Source organism: Rhamphochromis sp. 'chilingali' (assembly GCF_963969265.1).
Source record: "Rhamphochromis sp. 'chilingali' genome assembly, chromosome: 17".
NCBI classification, from domain to species: domain Eukaryota; kingdom Metazoa; phylum Chordata; class Actinopteri; order Cichliformes; family Cichlidae; genus Rhamphochromis; species Rhamphochromis sp. 'chilingali'.
This window is the reverse complement of record NC_137944.1, coordinates 32,988,285-33,010,069: the sequence shown is the minus strand read 5'-3', so window position 1 is coordinate 33,010,069 and position 21,785 is coordinate 32,988,285. Positions and strand designations below refer to the sequence as shown.

The window sequence follows — 21,785 nt, the reverse complement described above, 5'->3', positions numbered from 1 at the left end:
TCTCTAGAAATATAGCCAGAGTCCAACCACATATGGTCCTGACATCCAGAAAATAAAAAACTAAAATGACCTTTTGAGCTTTAGTCCTTTCTGACCTTCAAAATAAATGTGAATCTTCATTTTACAAGAGCAACAAACATATATAATTTGGTGCATTTAAAAATGAAATACGAAAGCCTCACATCCAAAATGTAAATATTCAAATTCAGAATTAATAGCACTTTTTATATCTGACATCCTCCTCTTTTAATCTGCCTTTTTCTCTTCCCTCCTTTGCTACACCTTCTTGTACTTTTCTCCCCCCTCTGTCCTCCGTCTTTCCTCTGCCCTTCTCTCCCTCCTTCCCCAGCATGGCCGTGCCGAGTTTTCCTGGGAAGGAATCAATGTAAGTCTCCTTGTTTAAATCTCCTTTCTCTCCTCAAATCTCCTCTACCTGTCATTTCCCTTTCCATCACTTAACCGACTACCTGAGCTTTGACTTGGAGTACATAAGTTGACATCCCACTCGTTTATCCTTCCACCTTTTCCTGCCACTCTTTCTTACTTTCTTATCTCTCACTCCCACTGCCTCTCTCTTATCCCCTAGTTTTTATTTCCCTCCCAGTAAACTCCCCCATCCGTCTCCACTCTTAGCTCTCTGCTAATCTACTGTACTGTAAGCTTCATATACTGCATATATATATACAGAGTCACAGATAACAGGCTGTAATAAGCTTATCTTATGCACAGCTGAAGCCTTTGCACAAGTCATTTTTTCTTTTTTAACTGAAAGCAATGGATGATAAGGTGGATCAACTGTTTATGTACCTTCAGCAGAATTTGTTTGCACCATGTGCATTTGTTCAACTTGGAGCTGACTGGAGGAAAATAATCTTGCGTAGACATATTTTGGGTTTTATGCAACAACGGTCCAGAGACATTTCTGATGTAAAGCACCGACTGATTTTAAGATGGGAGTAAGAATCCTGGATGAATCGGCAACACAGCCGACAAAGGAGGTTTTTGTTTACTGTTATTTAAAGTGATAAACTGGTGTGGTACTTTAGTAAAGTGATGTAGGGAATAATAAAAACAGCTTTTTGCAACAGCACCAGTTATTTGAAAGTTACTTGTTAAAAGTTTGGAGTCACTAAGAAATGCCTGTGTTTTCTTTTTTAAACTTCCTCCATGTAAGTGTTAATTGATCTTAAATGTTGCAAATGTTAATGGCAGTCATTTAGACTTTTTCATATATGTAGATATATAGCAAACAAATACATAAATCATTATGGGGCTAATGAATTTCATCGCTGCAAAATTTATGGCTGTTTCAGACCGATAAAAAACTGAAGGCTGCATACAAATGTGTAAACCCTTTGTAGAACAGTGACTTAGCTCCAACTAAATGAAAAGAGTAGTGGGAGTCCCTGCTGCATGAGAGGAGTACAAGCAACGATTAATGGGATCATTAATTAGGAATCACATGATTGTGCAAGTAACTTACACACCGTAAAAAAAAAATCCTAAGAAAAGTAATATTCCGGCAGCTGTGGCGCCAAAAATAATACCAGAAAATAACAGAAAATAACTTTCTCATGAAAATATGGTTATTTTCAGTAATGACAATACAGTTTGTTGCCCTAATTTTACATGGGATTTTGCCTTTTTCAAGTGCTTTTAAACATTAAATTAGGAACATTTTAATGTGATTAAACAATGAAATTACTTATAAACAAGGTCAATGAATGCGGCAATATGAATAATAATACTTAAATGTACAGAAATATACAGTTAACAGTTGCTTTAAATAATAATGGATTGCATTCATATCGCGCTTTTTGAGACCCTCAAAGCACTTTAGGTGAAGTGTCTTGCCCAAGGACACACGGACCGAGAGTGTCCGAGCCGGGGCTCGAACAGGCAACCTTCTGATTACAAGGCGAACTGCCAACTCTTGAGCCACGATCGCCCTAAATAACAATAATAATAATTATTATTATTTGATTTAAAAAAAGTTTATACGAATCATTTATATATATATATTTCCATAGCATTACATTTGAATTTAACAGTTCAATCTTTCAAATAACGGACAAATATCTGTGAAATTATGATACATGTGTGTATTTTAACAATCTAAATATGCATATGTACAAAAATGAACAGTACAAAAATGTAAAATACACAGTAAATACTTTTATATCACAGTGTATATATGTAGGCATACATATTTTCAGTACCCAACATCCTGAGTCCCAGTGGCACATTGTGTTACTTCACTTGAGTTTATTGGGAGAATGCTAACGGATCATACTTGCATACATGAAGACAACTTTGCAGAGCGAAAACCAATTAATCTGTTTAGCTGAGAGCAAAGGAGCTTTATACTGAAACTCGACTATATTTCTTTTAAGAACTGGGTGACTGGAGTGTACTACTCCCTTTAAAGAAGAACACAAACTAAATACAGTAGGAAAACACCAGTGCTGCCAAACTGATGAGGGAAAAATGCATCATAATCTCAGGTCTAAGGAACACATCCGTCACACATTCTCATCTGTCAGCTTCACCAATAAGGATGAAGGGAGTACACACCATTGCATGAAAGCTTCAATGTTCAGCTATTTGGAAATTGGGAAACATTATTCAGCTACTTCAGAGTACATTTTGTTTTAAGTACATTTTAAAACTCTCCAAAAAGACGAAAGTTTGTGTTTGTGTGAACTCTGTTCTGGTTTATGGCATATTAATAGGAAACCACATTCTGAATGTTAGTGTAGAGTGATTTTAAGATCATATGAAGGCATATTAAGAGCTCATGAAACAGGCTAATGAGGCTAGGGTCTTTTGCATATTACTGCTTTAGAAAGTTGTTTCTGCTGTTAGCAAAGAACGTCAGTTCATACATCTTAAAGTTCGGGATCCTTTAAGCTCCTATCCTGGCTCCATACACTCTTCAATATTCCATCAGCTCCAATCTGTTGTTTGGCAGTACAGAGTGGAGTGATTGCAGTGGTTTAATCAAAGCAGTAGAGAGCAGCTGAGGTTGCCTGCTGTGAGCCTGAACAATGCAGTGAATGAAAAACCATAAGCGAAAGGGGGCGGCAAAGTTATGTAGCATATGAATATGAATATGTGACCCTTTTAACCTTACAAATAAAACCAAATGCTGATTAATGCACATTAAAACACTTCTCTGCCATATTGGTTTAGCTATGGCTGTGCTTTGCTGGAAGGACTGGAGGAGGATTTTAATGGAGAACAATGGTTTTAGTTGCAAAATAGGCGTCCACCTGTGGTTTATTATATTTGAGGAGAAACAGAGTCAAGCAGATACACGACTAATGGAAGAAGATTGCTGTAATAGTTTCATCTGTATGCCTGTTGACTCTCTGGCTGCCCAGCAACAACACCATATAATGTTACTGGTGCATGCAGGCAGTTTAAAGTAGGAGCGTGTGGATGATGCTCCACTTGCACACCACAGAGGGACCAGATCATATCAGTTTGCCTTTTTATTGTGAGTCATACACCTTAACTCAAAATATTACATCATATCTCTCACAAAATCCTCCCGTGTAACAGAGTCCATGTGCTTCCCTATTATTTCTTACTGTAATTAGCCGCTGGGAGGGCCTCATTAAGAGCCGGGCTCAGTCTCTGAGTTCATTAATTTTTGGCTTTGTTTGCCAGGAGCTCTGCTGCCGGGAAGTAACACAAGTTTACTGTACACATGAGTGTTTTTATGGAATAACTATAGCTTTGAAAACTGTTCAACATTCAGCTATTTAAGTGTAAAGGAGAGGAACAGCATCTAGGTTCTCATTATTAGTATGTTGTTGTTGACTTATGTTTGAAATTTCACTTTAAATTATTCTCCTTTGGGGACCTTCTGGTTGATTCATAAAAGACAAAACATCTCACTTTAATGGACCGTTTACTCCGAAAACCAAACATGCATCTTTTGTTTGTGCTGGTAGTTATCCATGTCAATTGTTCTGGTCTTGGCTAAGCTGGGTTGTCTGCACATCTTTTGATTGGCAGTTCAGCAGAAAGTTCCTATAACAGTGGCGGTGGTGACAAGGTTTGGGGATGTTTTGGATGTTAACAATACTACAGCTGATTTCTCTGTGAATTTTGGATGTTCTCCTCCGTTCTTGTGGGTTTTTTTTTTTCAAATAAGCCCGTTTAATTCGGCCTATCACGGCTCAGGATTCCTAATCTAAATAATTTCACTTCCTGATTAAATAAACTTGTAGTTTACATCCCTGAGACAAATCTCAAATCAGCGTAAAAATATAGCGCCAACAATGTGATTTCCTCTTATATCAGAACACAAAGATACGTGAGGGTTGAGTCAAGAACACCCACAGATGAAAAGGTTACTGCAGGGGCCTCGGTTTGAGTCTGCTCTTTCCTGTTCGCTCTCTCTTTGCTTCCCTGCGTGCTCTACTCTCCTGTCAATAAATGTCAAAAGAAACATTGAATGATCATAGCTTGAAATCAACATATTATTATTTCTACACATTATTTTATTGACTAAATACTGGAGAAATCTTAAGATGCGGCTTGTAAGTGTGAATGTGGGCTATATGGCACAAAGGAGGAAAAACAAATCCCGTCCTGTGGGGCAGAATAATGAGCTGAATGAACTGTTGTGTACAAGGCTCCTCTTGTTCAGGGTTTATCTGTTTATTTCATCATTTCTATTCGTGTTATTTCTATTATATTTGGTATACAGTATGACGATGTTTAAGGGAGGACAGGCAAGAGAAAAAAGAATGTGTGTGTGTGTGTGTGAGAGGGTGAAAGAGAGAGTGTGTGTCTCTGTGATGAAATGCACTTAAAAATGAGGGTGGGAAGTCGTAATAACAGCCCCTAAGGAGTCAGAGAAAGACAGAGATGGATCCGGGAGAACCGGGCCATTGGCAGCCACGAATACTGAAGACCCAAGGCCACACATCCTGGTGAAATCTGCACGCCCATCCCAGCAGGAGAAGGAGTGAGGCCTTAAGTGGGGCACCCACGGCTAAGGTGTGGGACTCCCAAAGGACCGGAGGCAAAGGGCAGTCGAAGCCGCGAGAGGCCGGTGCGAGCAGAGATCAGGGTCCCAGGGCTCCAGGCCCCCAAGAACCACTCGGTGCCTGGCTGAATCTTACCACACCTTTAACCAATGATTTGAGAGCGTGCCATTGTAGCAGTTGAGCTAGACGCCATCTTTAACATGTAGTCTTTGCTGGGTGAAAAAAAAACACAAGCACTGTTGCAGCTTGAGAAAACCAAAGGTTTAGTAAGGATCGGGTCTGGTTACACCCAGAAAGCGTAGATATAAAGTTTATGAAAACAAAACAAATGCAAAATGCAAAGCTCCCAAAAAACACAAACCACCATTCCTCGGCTTACAAAACGTGCAACTCACTCTCTCACAGAGTTTTAAACCTGAAAAAAGGTTACTGTTCAGTGTTCAGGATTTCTGTAGATACGATACGACATATACGGCATCTGATATCCAACAGAGTGGTGTTTGACACTAATTGTATGACCTGATTTTGTAAATTGAGGAGCGGTTGTTGGTGTCAGTCTCACGACTTCATGTATTCACAACAAGCCTCCAACGTTTTCCTGGTAAAATGCAGAAACAGCTGAGCATATTTGGGTTGGTAACATTCACGGTGATAGACGAGACAGTGAGTAATATCCAACAATGGAGTCACAGCAAAATGCGCTACAGGTAATCTTTGTAATGCGACAACACTCTGCCTTCAATATCTGTTCAATATCACATTTTTCAGGATGGTTTTATGTCAAATAATAGCTGCTGAGCTCACAATAGACTGCTACCCTTTTAATTTGGTTTTAAATCAACACTTTATCATTAATTTTTCCTTTGAGACACAGAATATCAATAATTCTCTTCTCTTCAACGATCCCTGTAAGCCATTTACAAAGTGCTCAAATAATTAACCCTTCTATCTTATCTCCTCTGCTACAACCTCTCTTCTCTTTCTCACTCCATCAGACTGTTTTCTGAGTCTTGTATCGTCTGCCCTCTTCACCTCAATTTCTTTTATTCCCTTTTTTTTTCCTTTCTTGCATTTATCTCTCTCACCTGTTCTGGTTCTATTATCTCTCCTCCTCCTTCTGTCCACCCCTGTGCTGCACCAATACCACATTTACCTCTCCTCTCTCTTTAGTTGTCCATGGAGGACACTACTTCCATTCTGCCTCGTCTCAAGAGGAAGCCCACCAACACCTATGGGATCGGTGCCCTGGCTAAGTCCTCTCTGTCAGGTGTGTCAGGTGTGTGTCTGTGCTGCTAGATGGTAAAACAGCCCCCATGTTGCCTCCACATGCTCCACGGTGGATCAAGAGTGAAGTTGTTGTTGAGCTCTGGCAGGGGCTGCATCTCCTTTCCCTGCTGTGCAAAAGATAATTTTTGGTTTCTTCTTGCGTGTTATTCAGATGATTGGTTGGTGACACATTAGTGCAGCAGCCAAATGATCAGTGTGTGGTTTGGTTTAATGGGAATCACCAGTATAAATGAGGCTAAATGGACTGTGTAATCTCTTGTCATTTTTCTCTTCTAATTGGTAATTACTTTGACTTAACTTTAAATCTTTGTGTTGCCCTTTATTTAAGGCAACCAAACCATTCATTCCTCTTTGCAGAGTGGGGTTTTTTTTCCCTTCTGCAAACTTTTCTCAGAGGGTGATAAAGCGGTGGCAGTCACACTGGTTTAGACAGAAGGTGCAGGCTGACCTTTCAGTTATAATAAACTACAAAATAGAAAGAGTAGTCTGGAAATAAAATCTGGAAAAGCTCTGCCCATGCAATTTGACAACAAATGCAAAAATGCATTGAAAAGAGTCGTTTGACTGATCAAAGAACTTCTGAACAGTAAATAATTTCTTACGTCCTAATACAGTGTAGACAACCCCTCCTGAACCATCAGTGGTAGTTAGCATATGCCCCCATCAACCTGTGATTATTAAAGCTTTTTGTAAACAACACCAACACCAAAGAAGAACAGTTGGCTTACTATCCAAAATCCAAATAACTATAATATTTGAGCGCATTTAGATTTGGTCAGTCTTCCTTTTAAGGATGTCTCCCTGTGAACATGTCAACGGCACAGCTTAATTTTGGGATTGCTTGATGGAAGTCACGCTCTGACCGTCTGCATGTGTGCATCTGCAGTTTTACCACAGACCTCAAACACACAGACCAAGCATCAACCCGGCTTCCATGTTAAGGGTCCAAACATCAAATATCAGTAGATGAGCTCATGATGTCCAAGCTCCTCAAAAATCGTCCATCAAGTTAGAAAAAACAGAAGCGTGCTCATCAACCGGGATCAGAGTTATCCTGAAAAGTTCTAAGACGATTAGCATCAAACAACCAAAAACTGTGGTACATCCCATTTCCTGCCCATTCATGGTTCAGAAAGGAGTGTTTTCATTACATTGACGTAATGAAAACCTGCCCCACGTGTCTGATGTGTTTCCATCTTAACCAAAATTCAGTTCAATTTACTTTCATTTTTTCATATATAGCAACAATAGTCATGTAAAGTGCTTTATATTGTAAGATAAATATCCTCGGATGTTATAGAAAGAACCCCAAGGTAAGAACCACTTGTGAGGGTGGTCAGAGCAAGACTTTCAAGGAGATCTCTAAAAATTATTAGCAGTGCTGGCAGCAGTCCATAGATGCACCCGGAGAAGACCTTGAAAGGGATATGGGCCAAATGGAAATCAGGTAGTTTTTAACCTTTAATGGGAAGATGGAACATTTTTCATGGCACCTCGATAGCCTGTGAACAAAGGAGTTTAGGAGGACTTCAGGGTGAAGAAGTTGTGCTTTCATTAGACCGAATATGAAAAACACAAGAGCCTCACAAACTGAAACCACAGAACTTACAGTTACACATCTTACATGTCAAATGCTCTTTGTTAAGTTGAACCTTGGTTTAACATAACAAACGGACATGTTTTTACCTCCAGGGCAGCCTCTGAGATCTGTTTGCTTGATAAAATCTCCACTCTGCTTCTTCCATCACTTGGTTTCTACACTGCTTGCAGGCCAAAGAATCATCTGACACCCTCGAAGAAAACATGTTTAATTATCTTTTCAAATTGCCATAAACGGCAATGGACTTTGTAAATGAAACTCTGACTTAACAAACAACTTCACTCTAGAGCAGGCGAAGGAGGAGGAGCTTGGAACCAACATGGCCGCCCCTGTGGGTGCCCCTTCCTATATCACTCCCTACTTTCCTCTCTCTTCCACTGATATCAACAGCAGACGTCAATGACGGGACACATTTCAGAGTCATTGATGGAAATTCAATCAGATCTTTGATTTCAAAGAAACTAAAGTAAGTAAGAATACTTACTTTAATTACTTACTGAAGCATCTCCACAGGTGTGTTGGGAAATGTAGTGTATTTGTACCGTGGCAGTGCTGCTGCTGGTGGTGGTGTTGGTGGTGTGGCCCAATATTTGTGACTCTGTTGTGCAGTGTCGTGACTACAAGTGGCCGGTGCCTCTTTCGTGCTCTCTCTTGCTCTGTGCTTCAAACTGTAGTGCTCTTTTTTGTCTGAGTGCAGCATCTCAGAGTGTTTATGTAAAAAATGTATTTTCTGTTGTGTCTGGTGCACTTTAAATACATCTGCAGCTATCTTTTAACAGTGTATAGTGTTATATTTTTGAGCCTTTGAATAGCCAAGACCCCAACACCCTCCCTCATCCTTCATCCCCATTCTTTCCACCTATTTCCATCCCCAATTAGGCTCTGCAGGGACTGTTTGATTTTCAAATGAGATTGGCTGGCTTTGTCTAAGAGGAAAAGTGTTTCTATTTTTAGCCCAGCCTGTTACTTGCCCCATGGACCAGGGGAGCAATTTCCAAAGCTCGCTCTTTGTTTATTCATGCCTGCTGGATTTTAATTTAATTTTTTAATCGATCAGTGTCTCCGTACCCATTTGAGTCAGTGAATATGTCCCCAGTTTGGAGCCTATATTTGCATCTTAATTGGACAGAGATTTGCCGGTGGACACTTCTCCCTGTTCTGTTTACACCGAGGGACTATTTCTTCTGCCTCTCTTCGGCTCCGTAAAACATTTTTAATCACGTAAATTCTAATGAACCTCATTCATTCTGTTTACAAGAAGATGAGCAATTCTTGTAATTATTAATGTGGGTTCGTCAGCATTTCACTCGACATCCTTTGTTCTTTGTTAAAATGAGCAAAATTTAACAAGCACATGGGCAACCACGATGACCTCTGACCTCATCATTCCTGCCAATCACCTGACCAAAGATTAAGCATGGTTTGCTGTGCATACAAACGAAGATTCAGCAGTGAATAAAGATGATAGAGAGTTATATGATACAAAAATGTATATTTATTTTTATGCTAGGGCTAATAGCTAATAAACCATCTTGCAATTATTAATTTTAAAATATTTTCAATTTGTGTCACATTGATATGCTGGCTTCTCCCATATTATCAGTCAAGTTACAACGTATTTGTGGAGTTATGGCTTTTAAGAGCCATGTTTCAGTTTTACAAAAGACAAATAAAAAAAAATGGAAAAAAATATTAGTGTTTTAGGATCTGTGAGGGCACACAGCTCTGGTTCAAATCTTCTGCTTAGATCCTGGCTGCACTGGCCTGTAGACTGGTCAGTGATTGCTTCTTCTTTTGGCTGATCCCCTCACCATGGCAACCACAGGTTGAAAAATGTGTATAACCTGAACGGTTGGTGAGTGGTTGCTAGAAGTTTCTCCACCACACTGAGTGTCTACACTCAACTTTTTGACCAGTATGAGTACACATCTGGGTCTCCGTGGGGAGTACTCACATGCCAAACAAAGTCTCATACTGAATCAAACATCTTGTACTATCGCAGCACGTATCATTATTATCTTAAACAATTTGTCTCACTATAGAAGCCGAGGAGTGACTGTCACGCTCGTTGTGGTGATTAGTACTGGGGTAATAACCGAGGTGACACATTTAAAACGAGTTGACTGCTGACAGCTGATATCCTCAGGTCAGAGTTTAATGTGGTCCACAGAGAGATAAATATTAGCATGTTCCTCTTGAGGAAGGCTTATAATAACAAAAAGACCCGTGCAGACTAAATGCTTCTGAAACATGGCCGGTGTGACTAGAAGCTGTCCAAAGGACTGAATATTACTGCAGTCAGCAGAGCTTCTTTGGAAATAATGAAACACCAGTTCACCCACAAATACATCCATGCTCATTCTGATGATCCTAGCATACTACTGAATGCGTTTTTATAGATTAATGAAATTAAATAGGTGCCATGTTGTTGTCATAAAATCACGTTCAATCACAAATTCATTTATTACTGAGCTAACATTTCCTATCATCATCTCAAGTGTTAAACAGACCCTCACATTTCTCATTATCATTCTACTCCTACCCCCACCCCAACCCCCACATGAGCCTCAGATGGAGGTGTAGTCAACTGCAGGGGCCAGAAGTAGTTTTGACAGAGTTTTTGTGTGTGTGTGTGTGTGTGGTGTGTGTTGTACGTGTGTGTTGCTGGTCTGCCCCTCCTGCCGCCCTCATACCTCCTGTAGGTGTGACTCGCTCCATGAAGGACAAGGTGACCAAGCCCACCGCCATGGCCCAGGGTCGAGTGGCCCACATGATAGAGTGGCAGAGCTGGGGCAAACCATCTGCGGGGCCGCTAGGGGGAGCGGGCCATACCAACCTTCAGAGGGAAAAGGAGAGGAGGATGGAGAACGACGCTTACAGTGACCTTAGCGATGGCGAGAAGGAGGCTCGCTTTGCTGCAGGTGAGGACACACCTGAGTGCTGAATTTGCAAATATGCTACACTAATGCTTCAGTCGCATTGAGGAAACTGTGTGCAATGATTTTGCAATCTTGTCGCCTTTGAAATGGTTGGTCCACAGACGGACAGCGGGTCTGTGATTACTCGCAATCAGTATGTTATCAGTTTGTGATTAAATGGAGTCAAGCTTGCAATCTATTTATGATAATATTGAAAATGATTAATTAGTGCATCCATCCATTCTCTTCCATTTATCCTGTTCAGGGTCGTGGGGGGGCTGGAGACTATCCCAGGTGACTTAGGGCGAGAGGCAGGATACACCCTGGACAGGTTGCCAGGCTGTCGCAGGGCTAACACATAGAGACAGACAACCATTCGCACTCACATTCACACCTGTGAACATGCAAACTCCACACAGAAAACCCAGCCTGATGGTGGAAATGAACTCGGGACCTTCTTGCTGTGAGGAAAGGAGGAGCTTAGAAATCTTGCTTTTGTTAGAAATATACCCAGAATACAACCACGAGGACAAACAGCTGAGTTGAGTCCTATATTGCAAAAAGCTGCATCGTAGATGAGTTTTGCTCAGCGCAGACTGAGTTGCTGAAGTGCCTGCGTTTGCAAATCATCACTAATCTTTCTGAAAGAAACTGCAGTGAGTCCAAGTCAGACCACCGTTGTCTGGTGACAACCTCTGCAACTACCTTGCACTTGTGACGTGCAACCAGAGGTTGAAAGTGTTGCTCAATAACTGGATGACTTCTTGGTTGTCTGTTGCATGAGCAGGTTGTCATTATGTATATAAGACTAAAGGTAGACTTTTTAGTAAACATAAATAACAAATGGCAAATTGTTCAAAAAAAAAAGTCAGTAAACAGGATATAAAGAGTCTGGAAAGTGAAGCCAACTTGCATCCTTTCCAATTTTTTCAGAGACCATAACTGTGCGTCCATATTTTATTCACAATCAATCTATCCTACAAATTTGTTCATCTCATGCTGATTAATGGCTAGAATTACATGAATACAAAAGATTTAATAAACTTATAACAAATACTTGGCAGTCAGTTTCAGAACATTGCAGCTATTTATTAAAACAAAACGAAGTCTGAAATGTTATTAGACGACCTTGTGTTGTTTCAGAAAATGAAACATTGATCAGATTTTTAGGTAATATTTAGCTGAGCTGTCGCTGGTAATTAATGACTGCAGCACTTTCAGAGAAAAAACAGGGTGATGCACTTTCTTTGAAAATGAGTCTAATAAACCCTCAGTATTCTCCTCCAATCCAACACAAACCTGCTGTTTATCCATATTAATGACTGTTGTTGTATCATTAATTAACATGTGTATGTGGTACCAGAGCAGGGACTGGGATTTGCTTCACGTTCATGATGTTTTAGCGAGTCGGGGGATTTTTTCATTCTTGCTACATGCATTGTTTATCTCCATCTTCAGGTATCATGCAACAGTTTGCAATTTCTGAGGCGACTCTGTTTGGTTGGAACTCGATGGACGGGGAGAGCATGGGAGCCGGCTCCAACCAGGGCAGCGTCGCCCACCTGAGTGAGGTCAACCAGGAGAGCATCACCAGCAGAGGTCAGTGCATCACCAGCCGGCCCATTTGGTGACTCGGTTTAGCGTTTGTTTTGTCCCACTGTTCGGTCGCTGTGAGCCACAGCAGAGTGACCAGTTAAGTCTTAGATGTCAAGCCCGGTCCTTGTAAATTAGGTGCTATGGTGCTACATTTGGTGCCATCAACACAATAGAGATTAATTATGTTGATGACACAATATGTGGAACTACTGAGAGGATCTAAGAGTTAAATGTGAGACAGAGATTTGTGATAAATTAACTCACTGTGTCTAAAACCTGAACGCTGTTAAAGTAAAACACGGACTCACTTTGTGCAAGAGATTCAAACAGGTCTCAAACTCACGTCTTTGGACCACACAGTGAACTCCGGGAAAAAAAAAAAGAGTCCTGTCAGTTTGTCTCCAAAGCAGGGGTAAAGGACTTTTGGAGGGCAGGCTCACAGCTGCACATGTCTGCCTTTCACTCTGACCGGGCACTTACTCAATAACTTCCAAATGACAAATTCAGATGACAGCCTGCCAGTGCTGAAATACCAGAGCACATTCTGTTAGGGCTTCATGTCTGTAGCCCAAAAGAGCTGCGTGCATCAAAGGCAGAAACAGACTGGATGAAAGTTGAGGCGATTTAAATTTTGCACAAGGTTTTATTAAAGAAAAATGTTGGCAAACTCATATCCTGATTTGAGCCTCGGGTGATAAGATATTTGTTTCAAACACATTCTGGCCTCACAGGAATGGCTGTGTATCCTCATAAAAATCAAAGCAAAACAAGAAATACTCCCATATTTTTCTTCCCATTCTAAGATAAAGTAAAACTAATGTGTACGCTTTAACATTTACCTGCATACAGAGTAACACTGTAAACTCTCTGTGCAGGCAAATGTTTGTTCTGACTGGTGTTTAGTAAAGCAGAGCACTGTCCAAGCCCTGAGGGAGCCTGTAGGTTAGCACAAGGACTTAGCCCCGCTCTCATTAACACCACCATATGGGCTCTGCTCAGTGCTTTATCTAGCATGCAACATCAACATACACACACGTGCAAGGGATACACACACAACAACGGTTACACAGCTACTTCATATCCACATTAGGACTGAGGGCATGTTTCTCCTCCACAGCGCTGCATCCCTCCATGGCTCTGCTCTGTAGATAAGCTAATCATACTGCTATTAAAGTTATTACCATATGTTTCTTTTGGCTGAGGTCAGGTTTAACCCTGTTTTATATCAGCCTAGATAAACACTAATGGCTGAGGTGTAATATTAGATCTTCTGATTTAGATTTAGTTCATTAGAAAGGAAATAGTATCCATAAGAGATCACAACAAGGTTTGCAATTAAAAACAGCGTGGTTCTGATATTGCTGCGGAGTTATCAAAAGTATTTTTTCGTGCTTTGTTTGTCACAAAGTGAAGAGAAACAGTCATCTGTTGATTTCCATCATATGTTTAAGAAGAACATTTCATTGTTTACCTTTACAGTACAGTTTGGGTGAATTTTGACCAAATGTATCTGCAACAAATTCTGAACTACAGATCTTTTTCTCCTGTCTGACTTTAATAAATGGATGATTAATCATTAATAAATGTTTCAGAGTGCAGGGAGAGTAATTATTAGGTTTTAAAATAAAACCAGACCCAGTATATCTAAGACATGAAAACATAACAGCCAAAATTATAATATGATTATTAATTATAATGATTATATTTTATTGAAAGTGAAAGAAGCAAGAACATTCTGGAACTGTTAGGATTTATTATATAACCACTTATAACCATAACAGCTTTTAAACACATCCACACAAAAAAATCCTCATAACTACAGTTTGTAATCATGGATAATAATTAAGCTGTAATTAGCACTCAGAGCACGCTGCTTGCTTATTGCAACTTTCTCTGTGCATTCAAAGCTATGGTAGAAACGCCAGCTCAGGTGCTTTAATCTCAGTTTAATGTCAGTTAGCTCAGAGAAATGAAAGATCTGAATTTGTTTGTTTTTTATTCTAAAATAATGTAATTTAGGGTATTTTTTAATTTTTGTGGCTTTCAAATCTCAGAATAGGTAACATTTTATCCAAAAAGTATGCGACAGTTAATAGTTTGGTAAAACCTCTGAATCTAAACTGATTGAAGTTTCCATATTAATCCAACTCCTAAACTTTTGCAAACTAAAAAGACAAATTACAGAACGTTCCAGCTCCGCTCCTCCAGCTACGTCTTGATTTTTCTCTGCCCATGACTTGGTTTACCCCTGCCTCTCCACCCTAGCAGCGTCTTCTCTGTCTGTGTTTTCCTCTACAACGCCTACCATCTGTCTGTGCTTCCCTGTACAGACCAGGTGCTCCATCACTCCTCTGCGGATGTCTGGCCTCACACCTACGTCTCGCAGGGCCTGTACTGCCTGTCGTCTTCTGACGCCTGGGACCCAATCACCAGCCAGCCCTCGGGCGTGGCATCGCCTGCTGCAGGCTCCTACATCATGGCTGCCGGTGATGATTTATCATCCTCTCTTACAGGCTTTAAGCACCAGACTGTGTCACTGAGCACTGCACACTGGGTGTCTTGTGGTTGTTGCAGGTGGCAGCAATGGAGCAGGAGGCACACCTGGTGAGGGGTACGAGGGGACAGTAGGAAGTTACATTCAGCAGCACCAGGTTCAACTCGCCCTGCAGCAGCAGAGTCAACTCCAACATCTCCAACAGCTTCATCACTACCAGCAGCAACAGTTTCTGCAGTACCAACAACAGCAGCAGGTCTGTGAATGTGATTTTTATAAAGCCTTGCACTGTTTTTCATATAAACACAGCGGCAGATGCAGCAGACATGTCAGCACCAGGGATAAATTTCTATCAAAGAAATGGATGTATCCACTGTTTATTCACCAACTGGTTTCTGCATTGCTGATTGAGGCCTGAAGCTTAGTGTTAGGATCATCACCAGCTTGGGTTTCTGAAAATAGATTTAACAAAGGTGTGGGACAGACAAAAACAACAAACAGAGGATATTTAATGCTCATACGGTAATAACTCGTAAATCACAAGTTAGCCACGTCTTTGCTTGTACCCTAGTTTATAACATAACAAAATAATTACATGTTATATTAAATAAGATTTAAAAGTAGTAATTCATAACATAAACCCATCCAAAAAACATCTACTGAGGTCACACATGAAGCAACAAGTACAGACGTTTTCCCAAAGACTTATTTACAGACAGACTTAGAGAGGTCGCCCCCTGGTGGCCATTAGAAAGGATGTAGGTTCTGATTACTTTTCAGACCTAGAGGCTGAATTTGTCCTTTGTGTATACTTATATCAAACTCTTTTTACATCATGGGGCACGTACACCCCACTTACATCTTAAGTGGGCCGAACCAAATCATTCTTTTCTGTCTGTGTAAGGATCTTTAACTACACATTCAATCCATTTTATATAAGAAAGATAGAAGAAGTGAAAGAAGTGAATTATAGTCAGGACAAATAAACAAATGTGGAAAATTATAGAAAGGGTTATGGCCTTTACTTAGACTCTCCTACAGTCACAATTAAATTAGTAATTCATAATTAATGAATCAAAATAAAAAATATAATAATTATTATAATTTCTATAATATAGAAATTTCTGTTATATTTTACTTGTTACTTTGGTGTAGTAAAAAAGGCCATGGGGGAGGTCTTTATCAGAAGGTGAAGCTGTAAAACTGATAAAAATACAGCCCTCCTTATTATAATACCCTCCTTTACATTTTCCAAAGATGTCCAGTGGGCTGGATTTAAGCCTGGTTCTGGTCCCCGGGCCTTATGTTGGACACCTCTGCTTTAGGGGAAAAAGTCCATGATGGCTGAACTTTAACTTTCTCAACATGAAGGAAAGGTTTCCACCTTGTTTGGTGAGATTTTGCAGTGTTGATGGCAGCAGCTTCTTAAAATGGAAAACACAAATACCACTCAGCAGATTCAAAGCACCTTCACAGATAACTGTTACACTAACACAGTCCAGTATAAATCATGCATGCACACAGCCTTAGGTCTGCTGTCCTATTAAATCTATACACCACATGTTTCTGCTACCACAACATGTGCGCTTGCTGACCTTGTTTAAGTTTCTTATGGGTTCATTTTGTGCAGACAGTTTGAATATTGTTGAAATCAGCTGCTGACTTTCAGCTCTCAGTCTGCTGGAAGGTTTTCTGCAAACGAAGTGAGTCACGGTGAACTGTGACATCCCGAGACTTTGTTGGCTGCTCTTGCATTGGGTGCATTCTCAGAGCTCATTAAATAACTGCGAGTTATGAAATACATACTTGAAAAGGTCAGGGACTGTGTCTTAGAAAAGGTGTACTGATCCGAGACCACAATGGAAATGAGCTTGTTAGCTTTACCGTGTGTATTATATGCCTTCCCCGGAGAAGGAGACTATTGAACGTGTTACATTTAGAATAAAATCTTCCAGTCAAGGCATTTCCTCACCGTTCCCTGCAGCAACCTCATAATTTAGAGAGATTTTAAAAGTAGAAGCCAAACTAGAAGAGAGTGGAAAAAAAAAAATACTAGAGTATGTGTCCTCCACCTCCTGCAAAAGCCCTTGGGATAAATGTTGGAAGAAAAAAGCGGCCTCGTCTTTTGTTTGGCGATATGTGCGCGTTACAGCACTACGCCGTCCATTATTCAAATGTCAGGAGCAGTTGGTTGTGGGTGTTTTTAGATTCCTAGTGGGAGGCAATTTTATTGTTCCAGAGAAAAACAAAAGTTTAAAAAATAAGCGGCCACAAGCCAAGAGATTGTTGATCGGGGTTACATATTAACGGCCAAATCCTGAATATTCTGTTTTTATTCTTGCTTCCCTTTACAGTCTATGGAGCACAGGCTACACAGTGCCTCCCATTCACTCCAAGCCACGCCCAATAGCACCATCCACAGCCTCGGTCCACCCACTCACCCTCGGCTAGCTGACCTGTGGGGAGCAGCACAGGTTGAGGCACATCAGGTAGGCGCTCGCCTGCTGAATCCAAATGCTCGGATTACAGAGCTTGCAGACTCGATGGTGGTTTAATATGTTCTGACAGAGCGGCTATGACAGTTTGCAAGGACACAAGGGTGCGTGACTATATATGCAGTTGCAAGGATAGGACTCTGTCTCCTGTCACTATTACAGAGTGACTGAGACAATGCAGTCATCATAGCCGTGACAGCATGTCTAGTTTCTGCTGGAAGCTACGGTTTATGATGTTTGGTCTCGATTAAAGATAAAGGTTGAATGCTGATATATTTTTGTGTTTTCTCTGCTAATTCTTTGTTTTATGAATCTGGCTTTGTTTATATCAGCAGGCCTATTTAGCACACATCTGTAGAGCAGTGAAAGATGAACTGCCAGGAAAGTCTGCAAGGTAGGAGACAGGCTGGAGGTCTGCATGGAGCACTCAGCATGACTGCCTGAAGTGGATTTGATGAGTTTTGAAAGAGATGTGTAAATCAGCCTGGTCGTCAGAGTGGCATGCCACAAGGTCCGCAAGTTTCAGCGTTTGGAATCGGCATCTGTATCTGTTGCACCCAGCTAAAGTGTATGTTCTTTTGCTCTGACCACCTGCAGATGAAAACCATGCTGGGTCGGGCCATCTCCTGTTCGTCTTCTGTTTTATTTGTCTTTTTATTTTACCTGTTATCAGGGACTTCTGGAGCCCAAGTGAAGGACGGATGTCAGTTTAAATTACGTGTGAAAATGCCACTAACCTGTTGAATCCCTTTCCAGTTTAAATTCCGTTCAACAAGCGCTTCAGTCAAATTTAACTGGTTGCAGGTGGAGATCGTTGGACACTTGAATGCACAGATGGCTGACATGGTCGGAGGCGTGGTGGAGACGGTCGGAGAAGAGCCAGAGCCTGAGTCTGAAGACTTCCCTGAACAGCGTGAAGAGGAAGAGGAGGAGCTAACAAAGGTGAGTTAGAAACAATACACTGTACTAAAAACGCTGAAGAATCAGGAAAACGTTATTATTAAAAACTGCCGCTTGGGTGTAAAGGTAAGTCAATCCCATTTTAAAACAGTAATATTGTACATAAAAGAGCAGCCCATACCTTTTTTTAATATTTGTGGTCATGGTGGAGTACTAGGTTATCAACTAGTTAACAAGCTGCAGTCTTAAACTGCGTGTTGCATCACACAGACACACCTACCAGCCGCCTGGAAACAAAGCAGCCAAGCTTTGACAATCTCCAAGAGACAATTTATTAAAAAAAAGATAACCCAGCTGTTTCAAACAGGAAAGTATCCATGGAGACCAAAACTGTGTTTTACATTTTTATGCTAAAAAGCTGAATATTTAATATGGAAACCTATGGGGATTGAGTCAAGTGGCCATGTGATGAACTGCAGTTTTGTCAAATTTCCATAGACTCCTGTGCACAATAAAAAATCATAAACAGTTTTGGTCTCCATAACCAGTTTCATCTTTCATAACTATTATTATTATTTCAGATTATCCGAGTCACCGAACTGAACTTCTTGACCATGTTTGTTGTGTTTTTTTATTAATGAAATTATATGACAATTTTATTGCTTGCACAGTTCAGCATGAAAAGTGACTGTTTTAGAAATCTGTGCTGTAGTTTTGGTGAGTGAAAGTCAAATCTTTTGCTTATAAATATTTATAACTAAGCACTTGACTAATTATAACCACCCATGGTTCCAAAACTTCATGATGCCTAAATGAAGCCTGCGTAATGCCACTTGACAAACCCTTGGGTGAAGGGATGGTGGCATCTTAACCGGGCAAGCTCTATTGGTTCTACTGCCCCAAATCAGACACATGACTAACATTTTAGAGAGCACAATTATTTCAAAAATTGGCTCTTATCTGTAAGAACAACATGTAAGCACCTTACAAGAATGAATAACAGAGCTTCACTCACCTGCGATACAGAACAAATGTCCTTAAAAATCTCTACTTCCTGCCTTCACAGGTAGAAGAGGTAACATTAACTTTGGAGCCAGAGCCGTGCTCTTTGACGCCCTCCCCGCTGAGGGAAGATGCCCCTTCGACCAGAGGTTCAAGCCCAGGACTACCAGCACAGACCACCGAACCCGTCGCAGAGAGGATACCCTTTGACGTCACGCCCTGCGTCGTCCAGTCATTGGAAGAGAAAGATGAAGAGGCAGACGAGGGCTCCATTGTTGTTGTTGCAACCAACTGAGTCATTTGGACGAAACACTGTCAAAAACTGGAAATTAATACTTCAATAATCAGTCAAGCTATTATCCCAACCCCTCCCTCTCCCAAATATTTACCTACTTTGAGGCCGAGGAAATGCGACTTTTTTTTCGATGAGAATGTGGGATGTAATGTACACTATGGCCAAGGAGACACCCCTACCACCAGTCTAGTATGGGAAATCTGGAATATCACATATATGAGACTAATTAACTTTAATTTAAGGCAGAAGAGAGACTTGAATTCAGTGACTGCTGAAACAAGCTGTTTGAGAATAAAGATGTATTCAATAAACAGTTTGGACTGACTGGAACAAAGAACCAGGACTGAAAGCCAAACTGGCAACAGAGGGATGGGGGAAAATTAAAAGAAAGGATAAGAAGAAAAAAGTTAAGGGCCTATTTATAAATTCAGTGCAATACAACAAACATGGGCACAATCAGGGTTTGCAAATAATTCAGAGTGGCTGTTTCAAGATGCTTTCAGCATCAGAAGTAGGCTTTTGTATGCAAAAATAAACACCCCTTCAAGGCCAGAAATACCTGGTCAGAGAGCAGTTTGATTGGCTAATTAATGTGTTTAGGTTTGACTGACGGCTGAGATGTCTTGATGAGGTAAAGACGGCGTAATCTAGAACTCATGGCAACCTGAGGCATGCACTTGGAGTTATTTGCAAACACTTGCTCTGGACACAACCAAAAGAACGTGCATGCTTTTTAACAGTGAACTAGCCCTAACAGTATAACACAGTAATACAAAGTAATAATATATCAAATTGCTTTTTATAATAAAAGGGAAAAAATCAAATAAACCGATATGTATTTGTATGAATGTAACACTGTATGTATGTTTGTATGAATGTAGCTTTGTTTGTGTGTAAAATATATATTCTGGGAAACAAATTCCTCTCTGTGCTGTTCTGTGCCAAAAACGTTTTTTCTCCTGTGATGCCTTCATTAAGATAATGTGTTACCTCTTTGCCTTAATGAGCAACTTTCTAAACAGGGGAGAGCTGTCAAGGTTTATGCAGGACACGAAGGCAGACATGATGGAAAAGTGAGCCATTTATCGGCTGCTTACCCAACGCATGAAAGGCAATTAACCACAAAATGAGACATGAGGAGGATCAAACACGAGAACACCAAGAGAACCAAACACACAAACATCCAACTCAAACTAGGAGCTGACGCTTAACACAGATGAAGAATTCAAAACTAACGCTAGAGCAGCAACCATCTAATCAGGAATCAGGAAGCCACGAAAACAGACTTCAAATTAAAAAAAGGTCAAAATAAAGCTCAACACACTGGAGTAACAATGAACGCATGAACCCAAACTAGAAGAGGACATTACTAGAAAACCCTGAAGTAAAAACAGACTCTGGAATATCACAAGGAATCAACTCACTGTCAAATAAATAATCACTAACTGAAATACAAGCTCTCAGAATCTCCTTTGAGAGTCTGTCGTTTGACTGTGGGCGCTGCACTCTAGAGCTAAACATTGTTGAAACATTTGAATTATGTCTTAGTTTTTAGTTTCATTTTATGGCTTTTATTGTAGTAAAACACCTTCCTATAACTCTTCCTTTAACTGCCATTTATTGTATCTACCAGTAATGCAGTTACATTTGATTACCACAACCACAGTTACACTTGTAAAGTTATCATGTAGAAAGTATTTTTGATGATTCAATAGGGACTCCTTTATTTTTGCCATGTGCAGGAATTTATATTTGGCCAGAGTTACTAGGCGGGACAAATAAAAGTGACGTCTCAGTGATCATAAGGGATGTTTGCAGGTGATCCATTAGGAAGTGAGAGTGAACGAGCACAAGCTTTACGCATGTGTTTCTCTCCAGAAGCAGCAAATGAAGTAATGTGGGAGCAGGAGGGGAAGGTGAATTGATATGTTCTAGTATAAGGGCTGTCTTTGGACTGTGTATAAGTCTGTGTATAACAGCCGGGCTATAGGATGTGTAGAGGAATAACACGGTGCAGAAATTACCCCATGATCCCGACTAATCCAGGAATTAATAAATTACTCCTTTTGTTCCATGTGCGTTAAATACAGACATTTTTTTCCCTGCATGCCATGTGATGTTGCAGCTATTCAAAGTCAGAGAAAAGAATCTGACTCAGCTACCTGAGGGCAATAAACAAACCTCCTTTTACAAAA

General features: G+C 40.5%; 1 protein-coding gene across 6 annotated transcripts in view; it reads left to right on the top strand.

The window, feature by feature from the left end:
* Positions 1–20,498, top strand: part of LOC308385107 (uncharacterized protein) — a 72,916-nt gene extending 52,418 nt beyond the window's left edge. For 2 of the 6 annotated variants that reach the window (XM_080863876.1, XM_080863875.1), the window contains 7 exons: positions 10,593–10,811; positions 12,267–12,407; positions 14,735–14,890; positions 14,979–15,154; positions 17,253–17,387; positions 18,198–18,335; positions 19,360–20,498. In XM_080863876.1, coding sequence (XP_080720002.1) covers positions 10,593–10,811; positions 12,267–12,407; positions 14,735–14,890; positions 14,979–15,154; positions 17,253–17,387; positions 18,198–18,335; positions 19,360–19,590 — 1,196 coding nt within the window. In that variant the 3' untranslated portion in view covers positions 19,591–20,498. Of the gene's footprint in view, positions 1–349; positions 386–6,173; positions 6,280–10,592; positions 10,812–12,266; positions 12,408–14,734; positions 14,891–14,978; positions 15,155–17,252; positions 17,388–18,197; positions 18,336–19,359 lie in introns of all 6 variants that reach the window. The other 4 variants (XM_080863872.1, XM_080863871.1, XM_080863874.1 and 1 more) reach the window with 4 other exon arrangements.
* Positions 20,499–21,785: the final 1,287 nt, after the last annotated feature.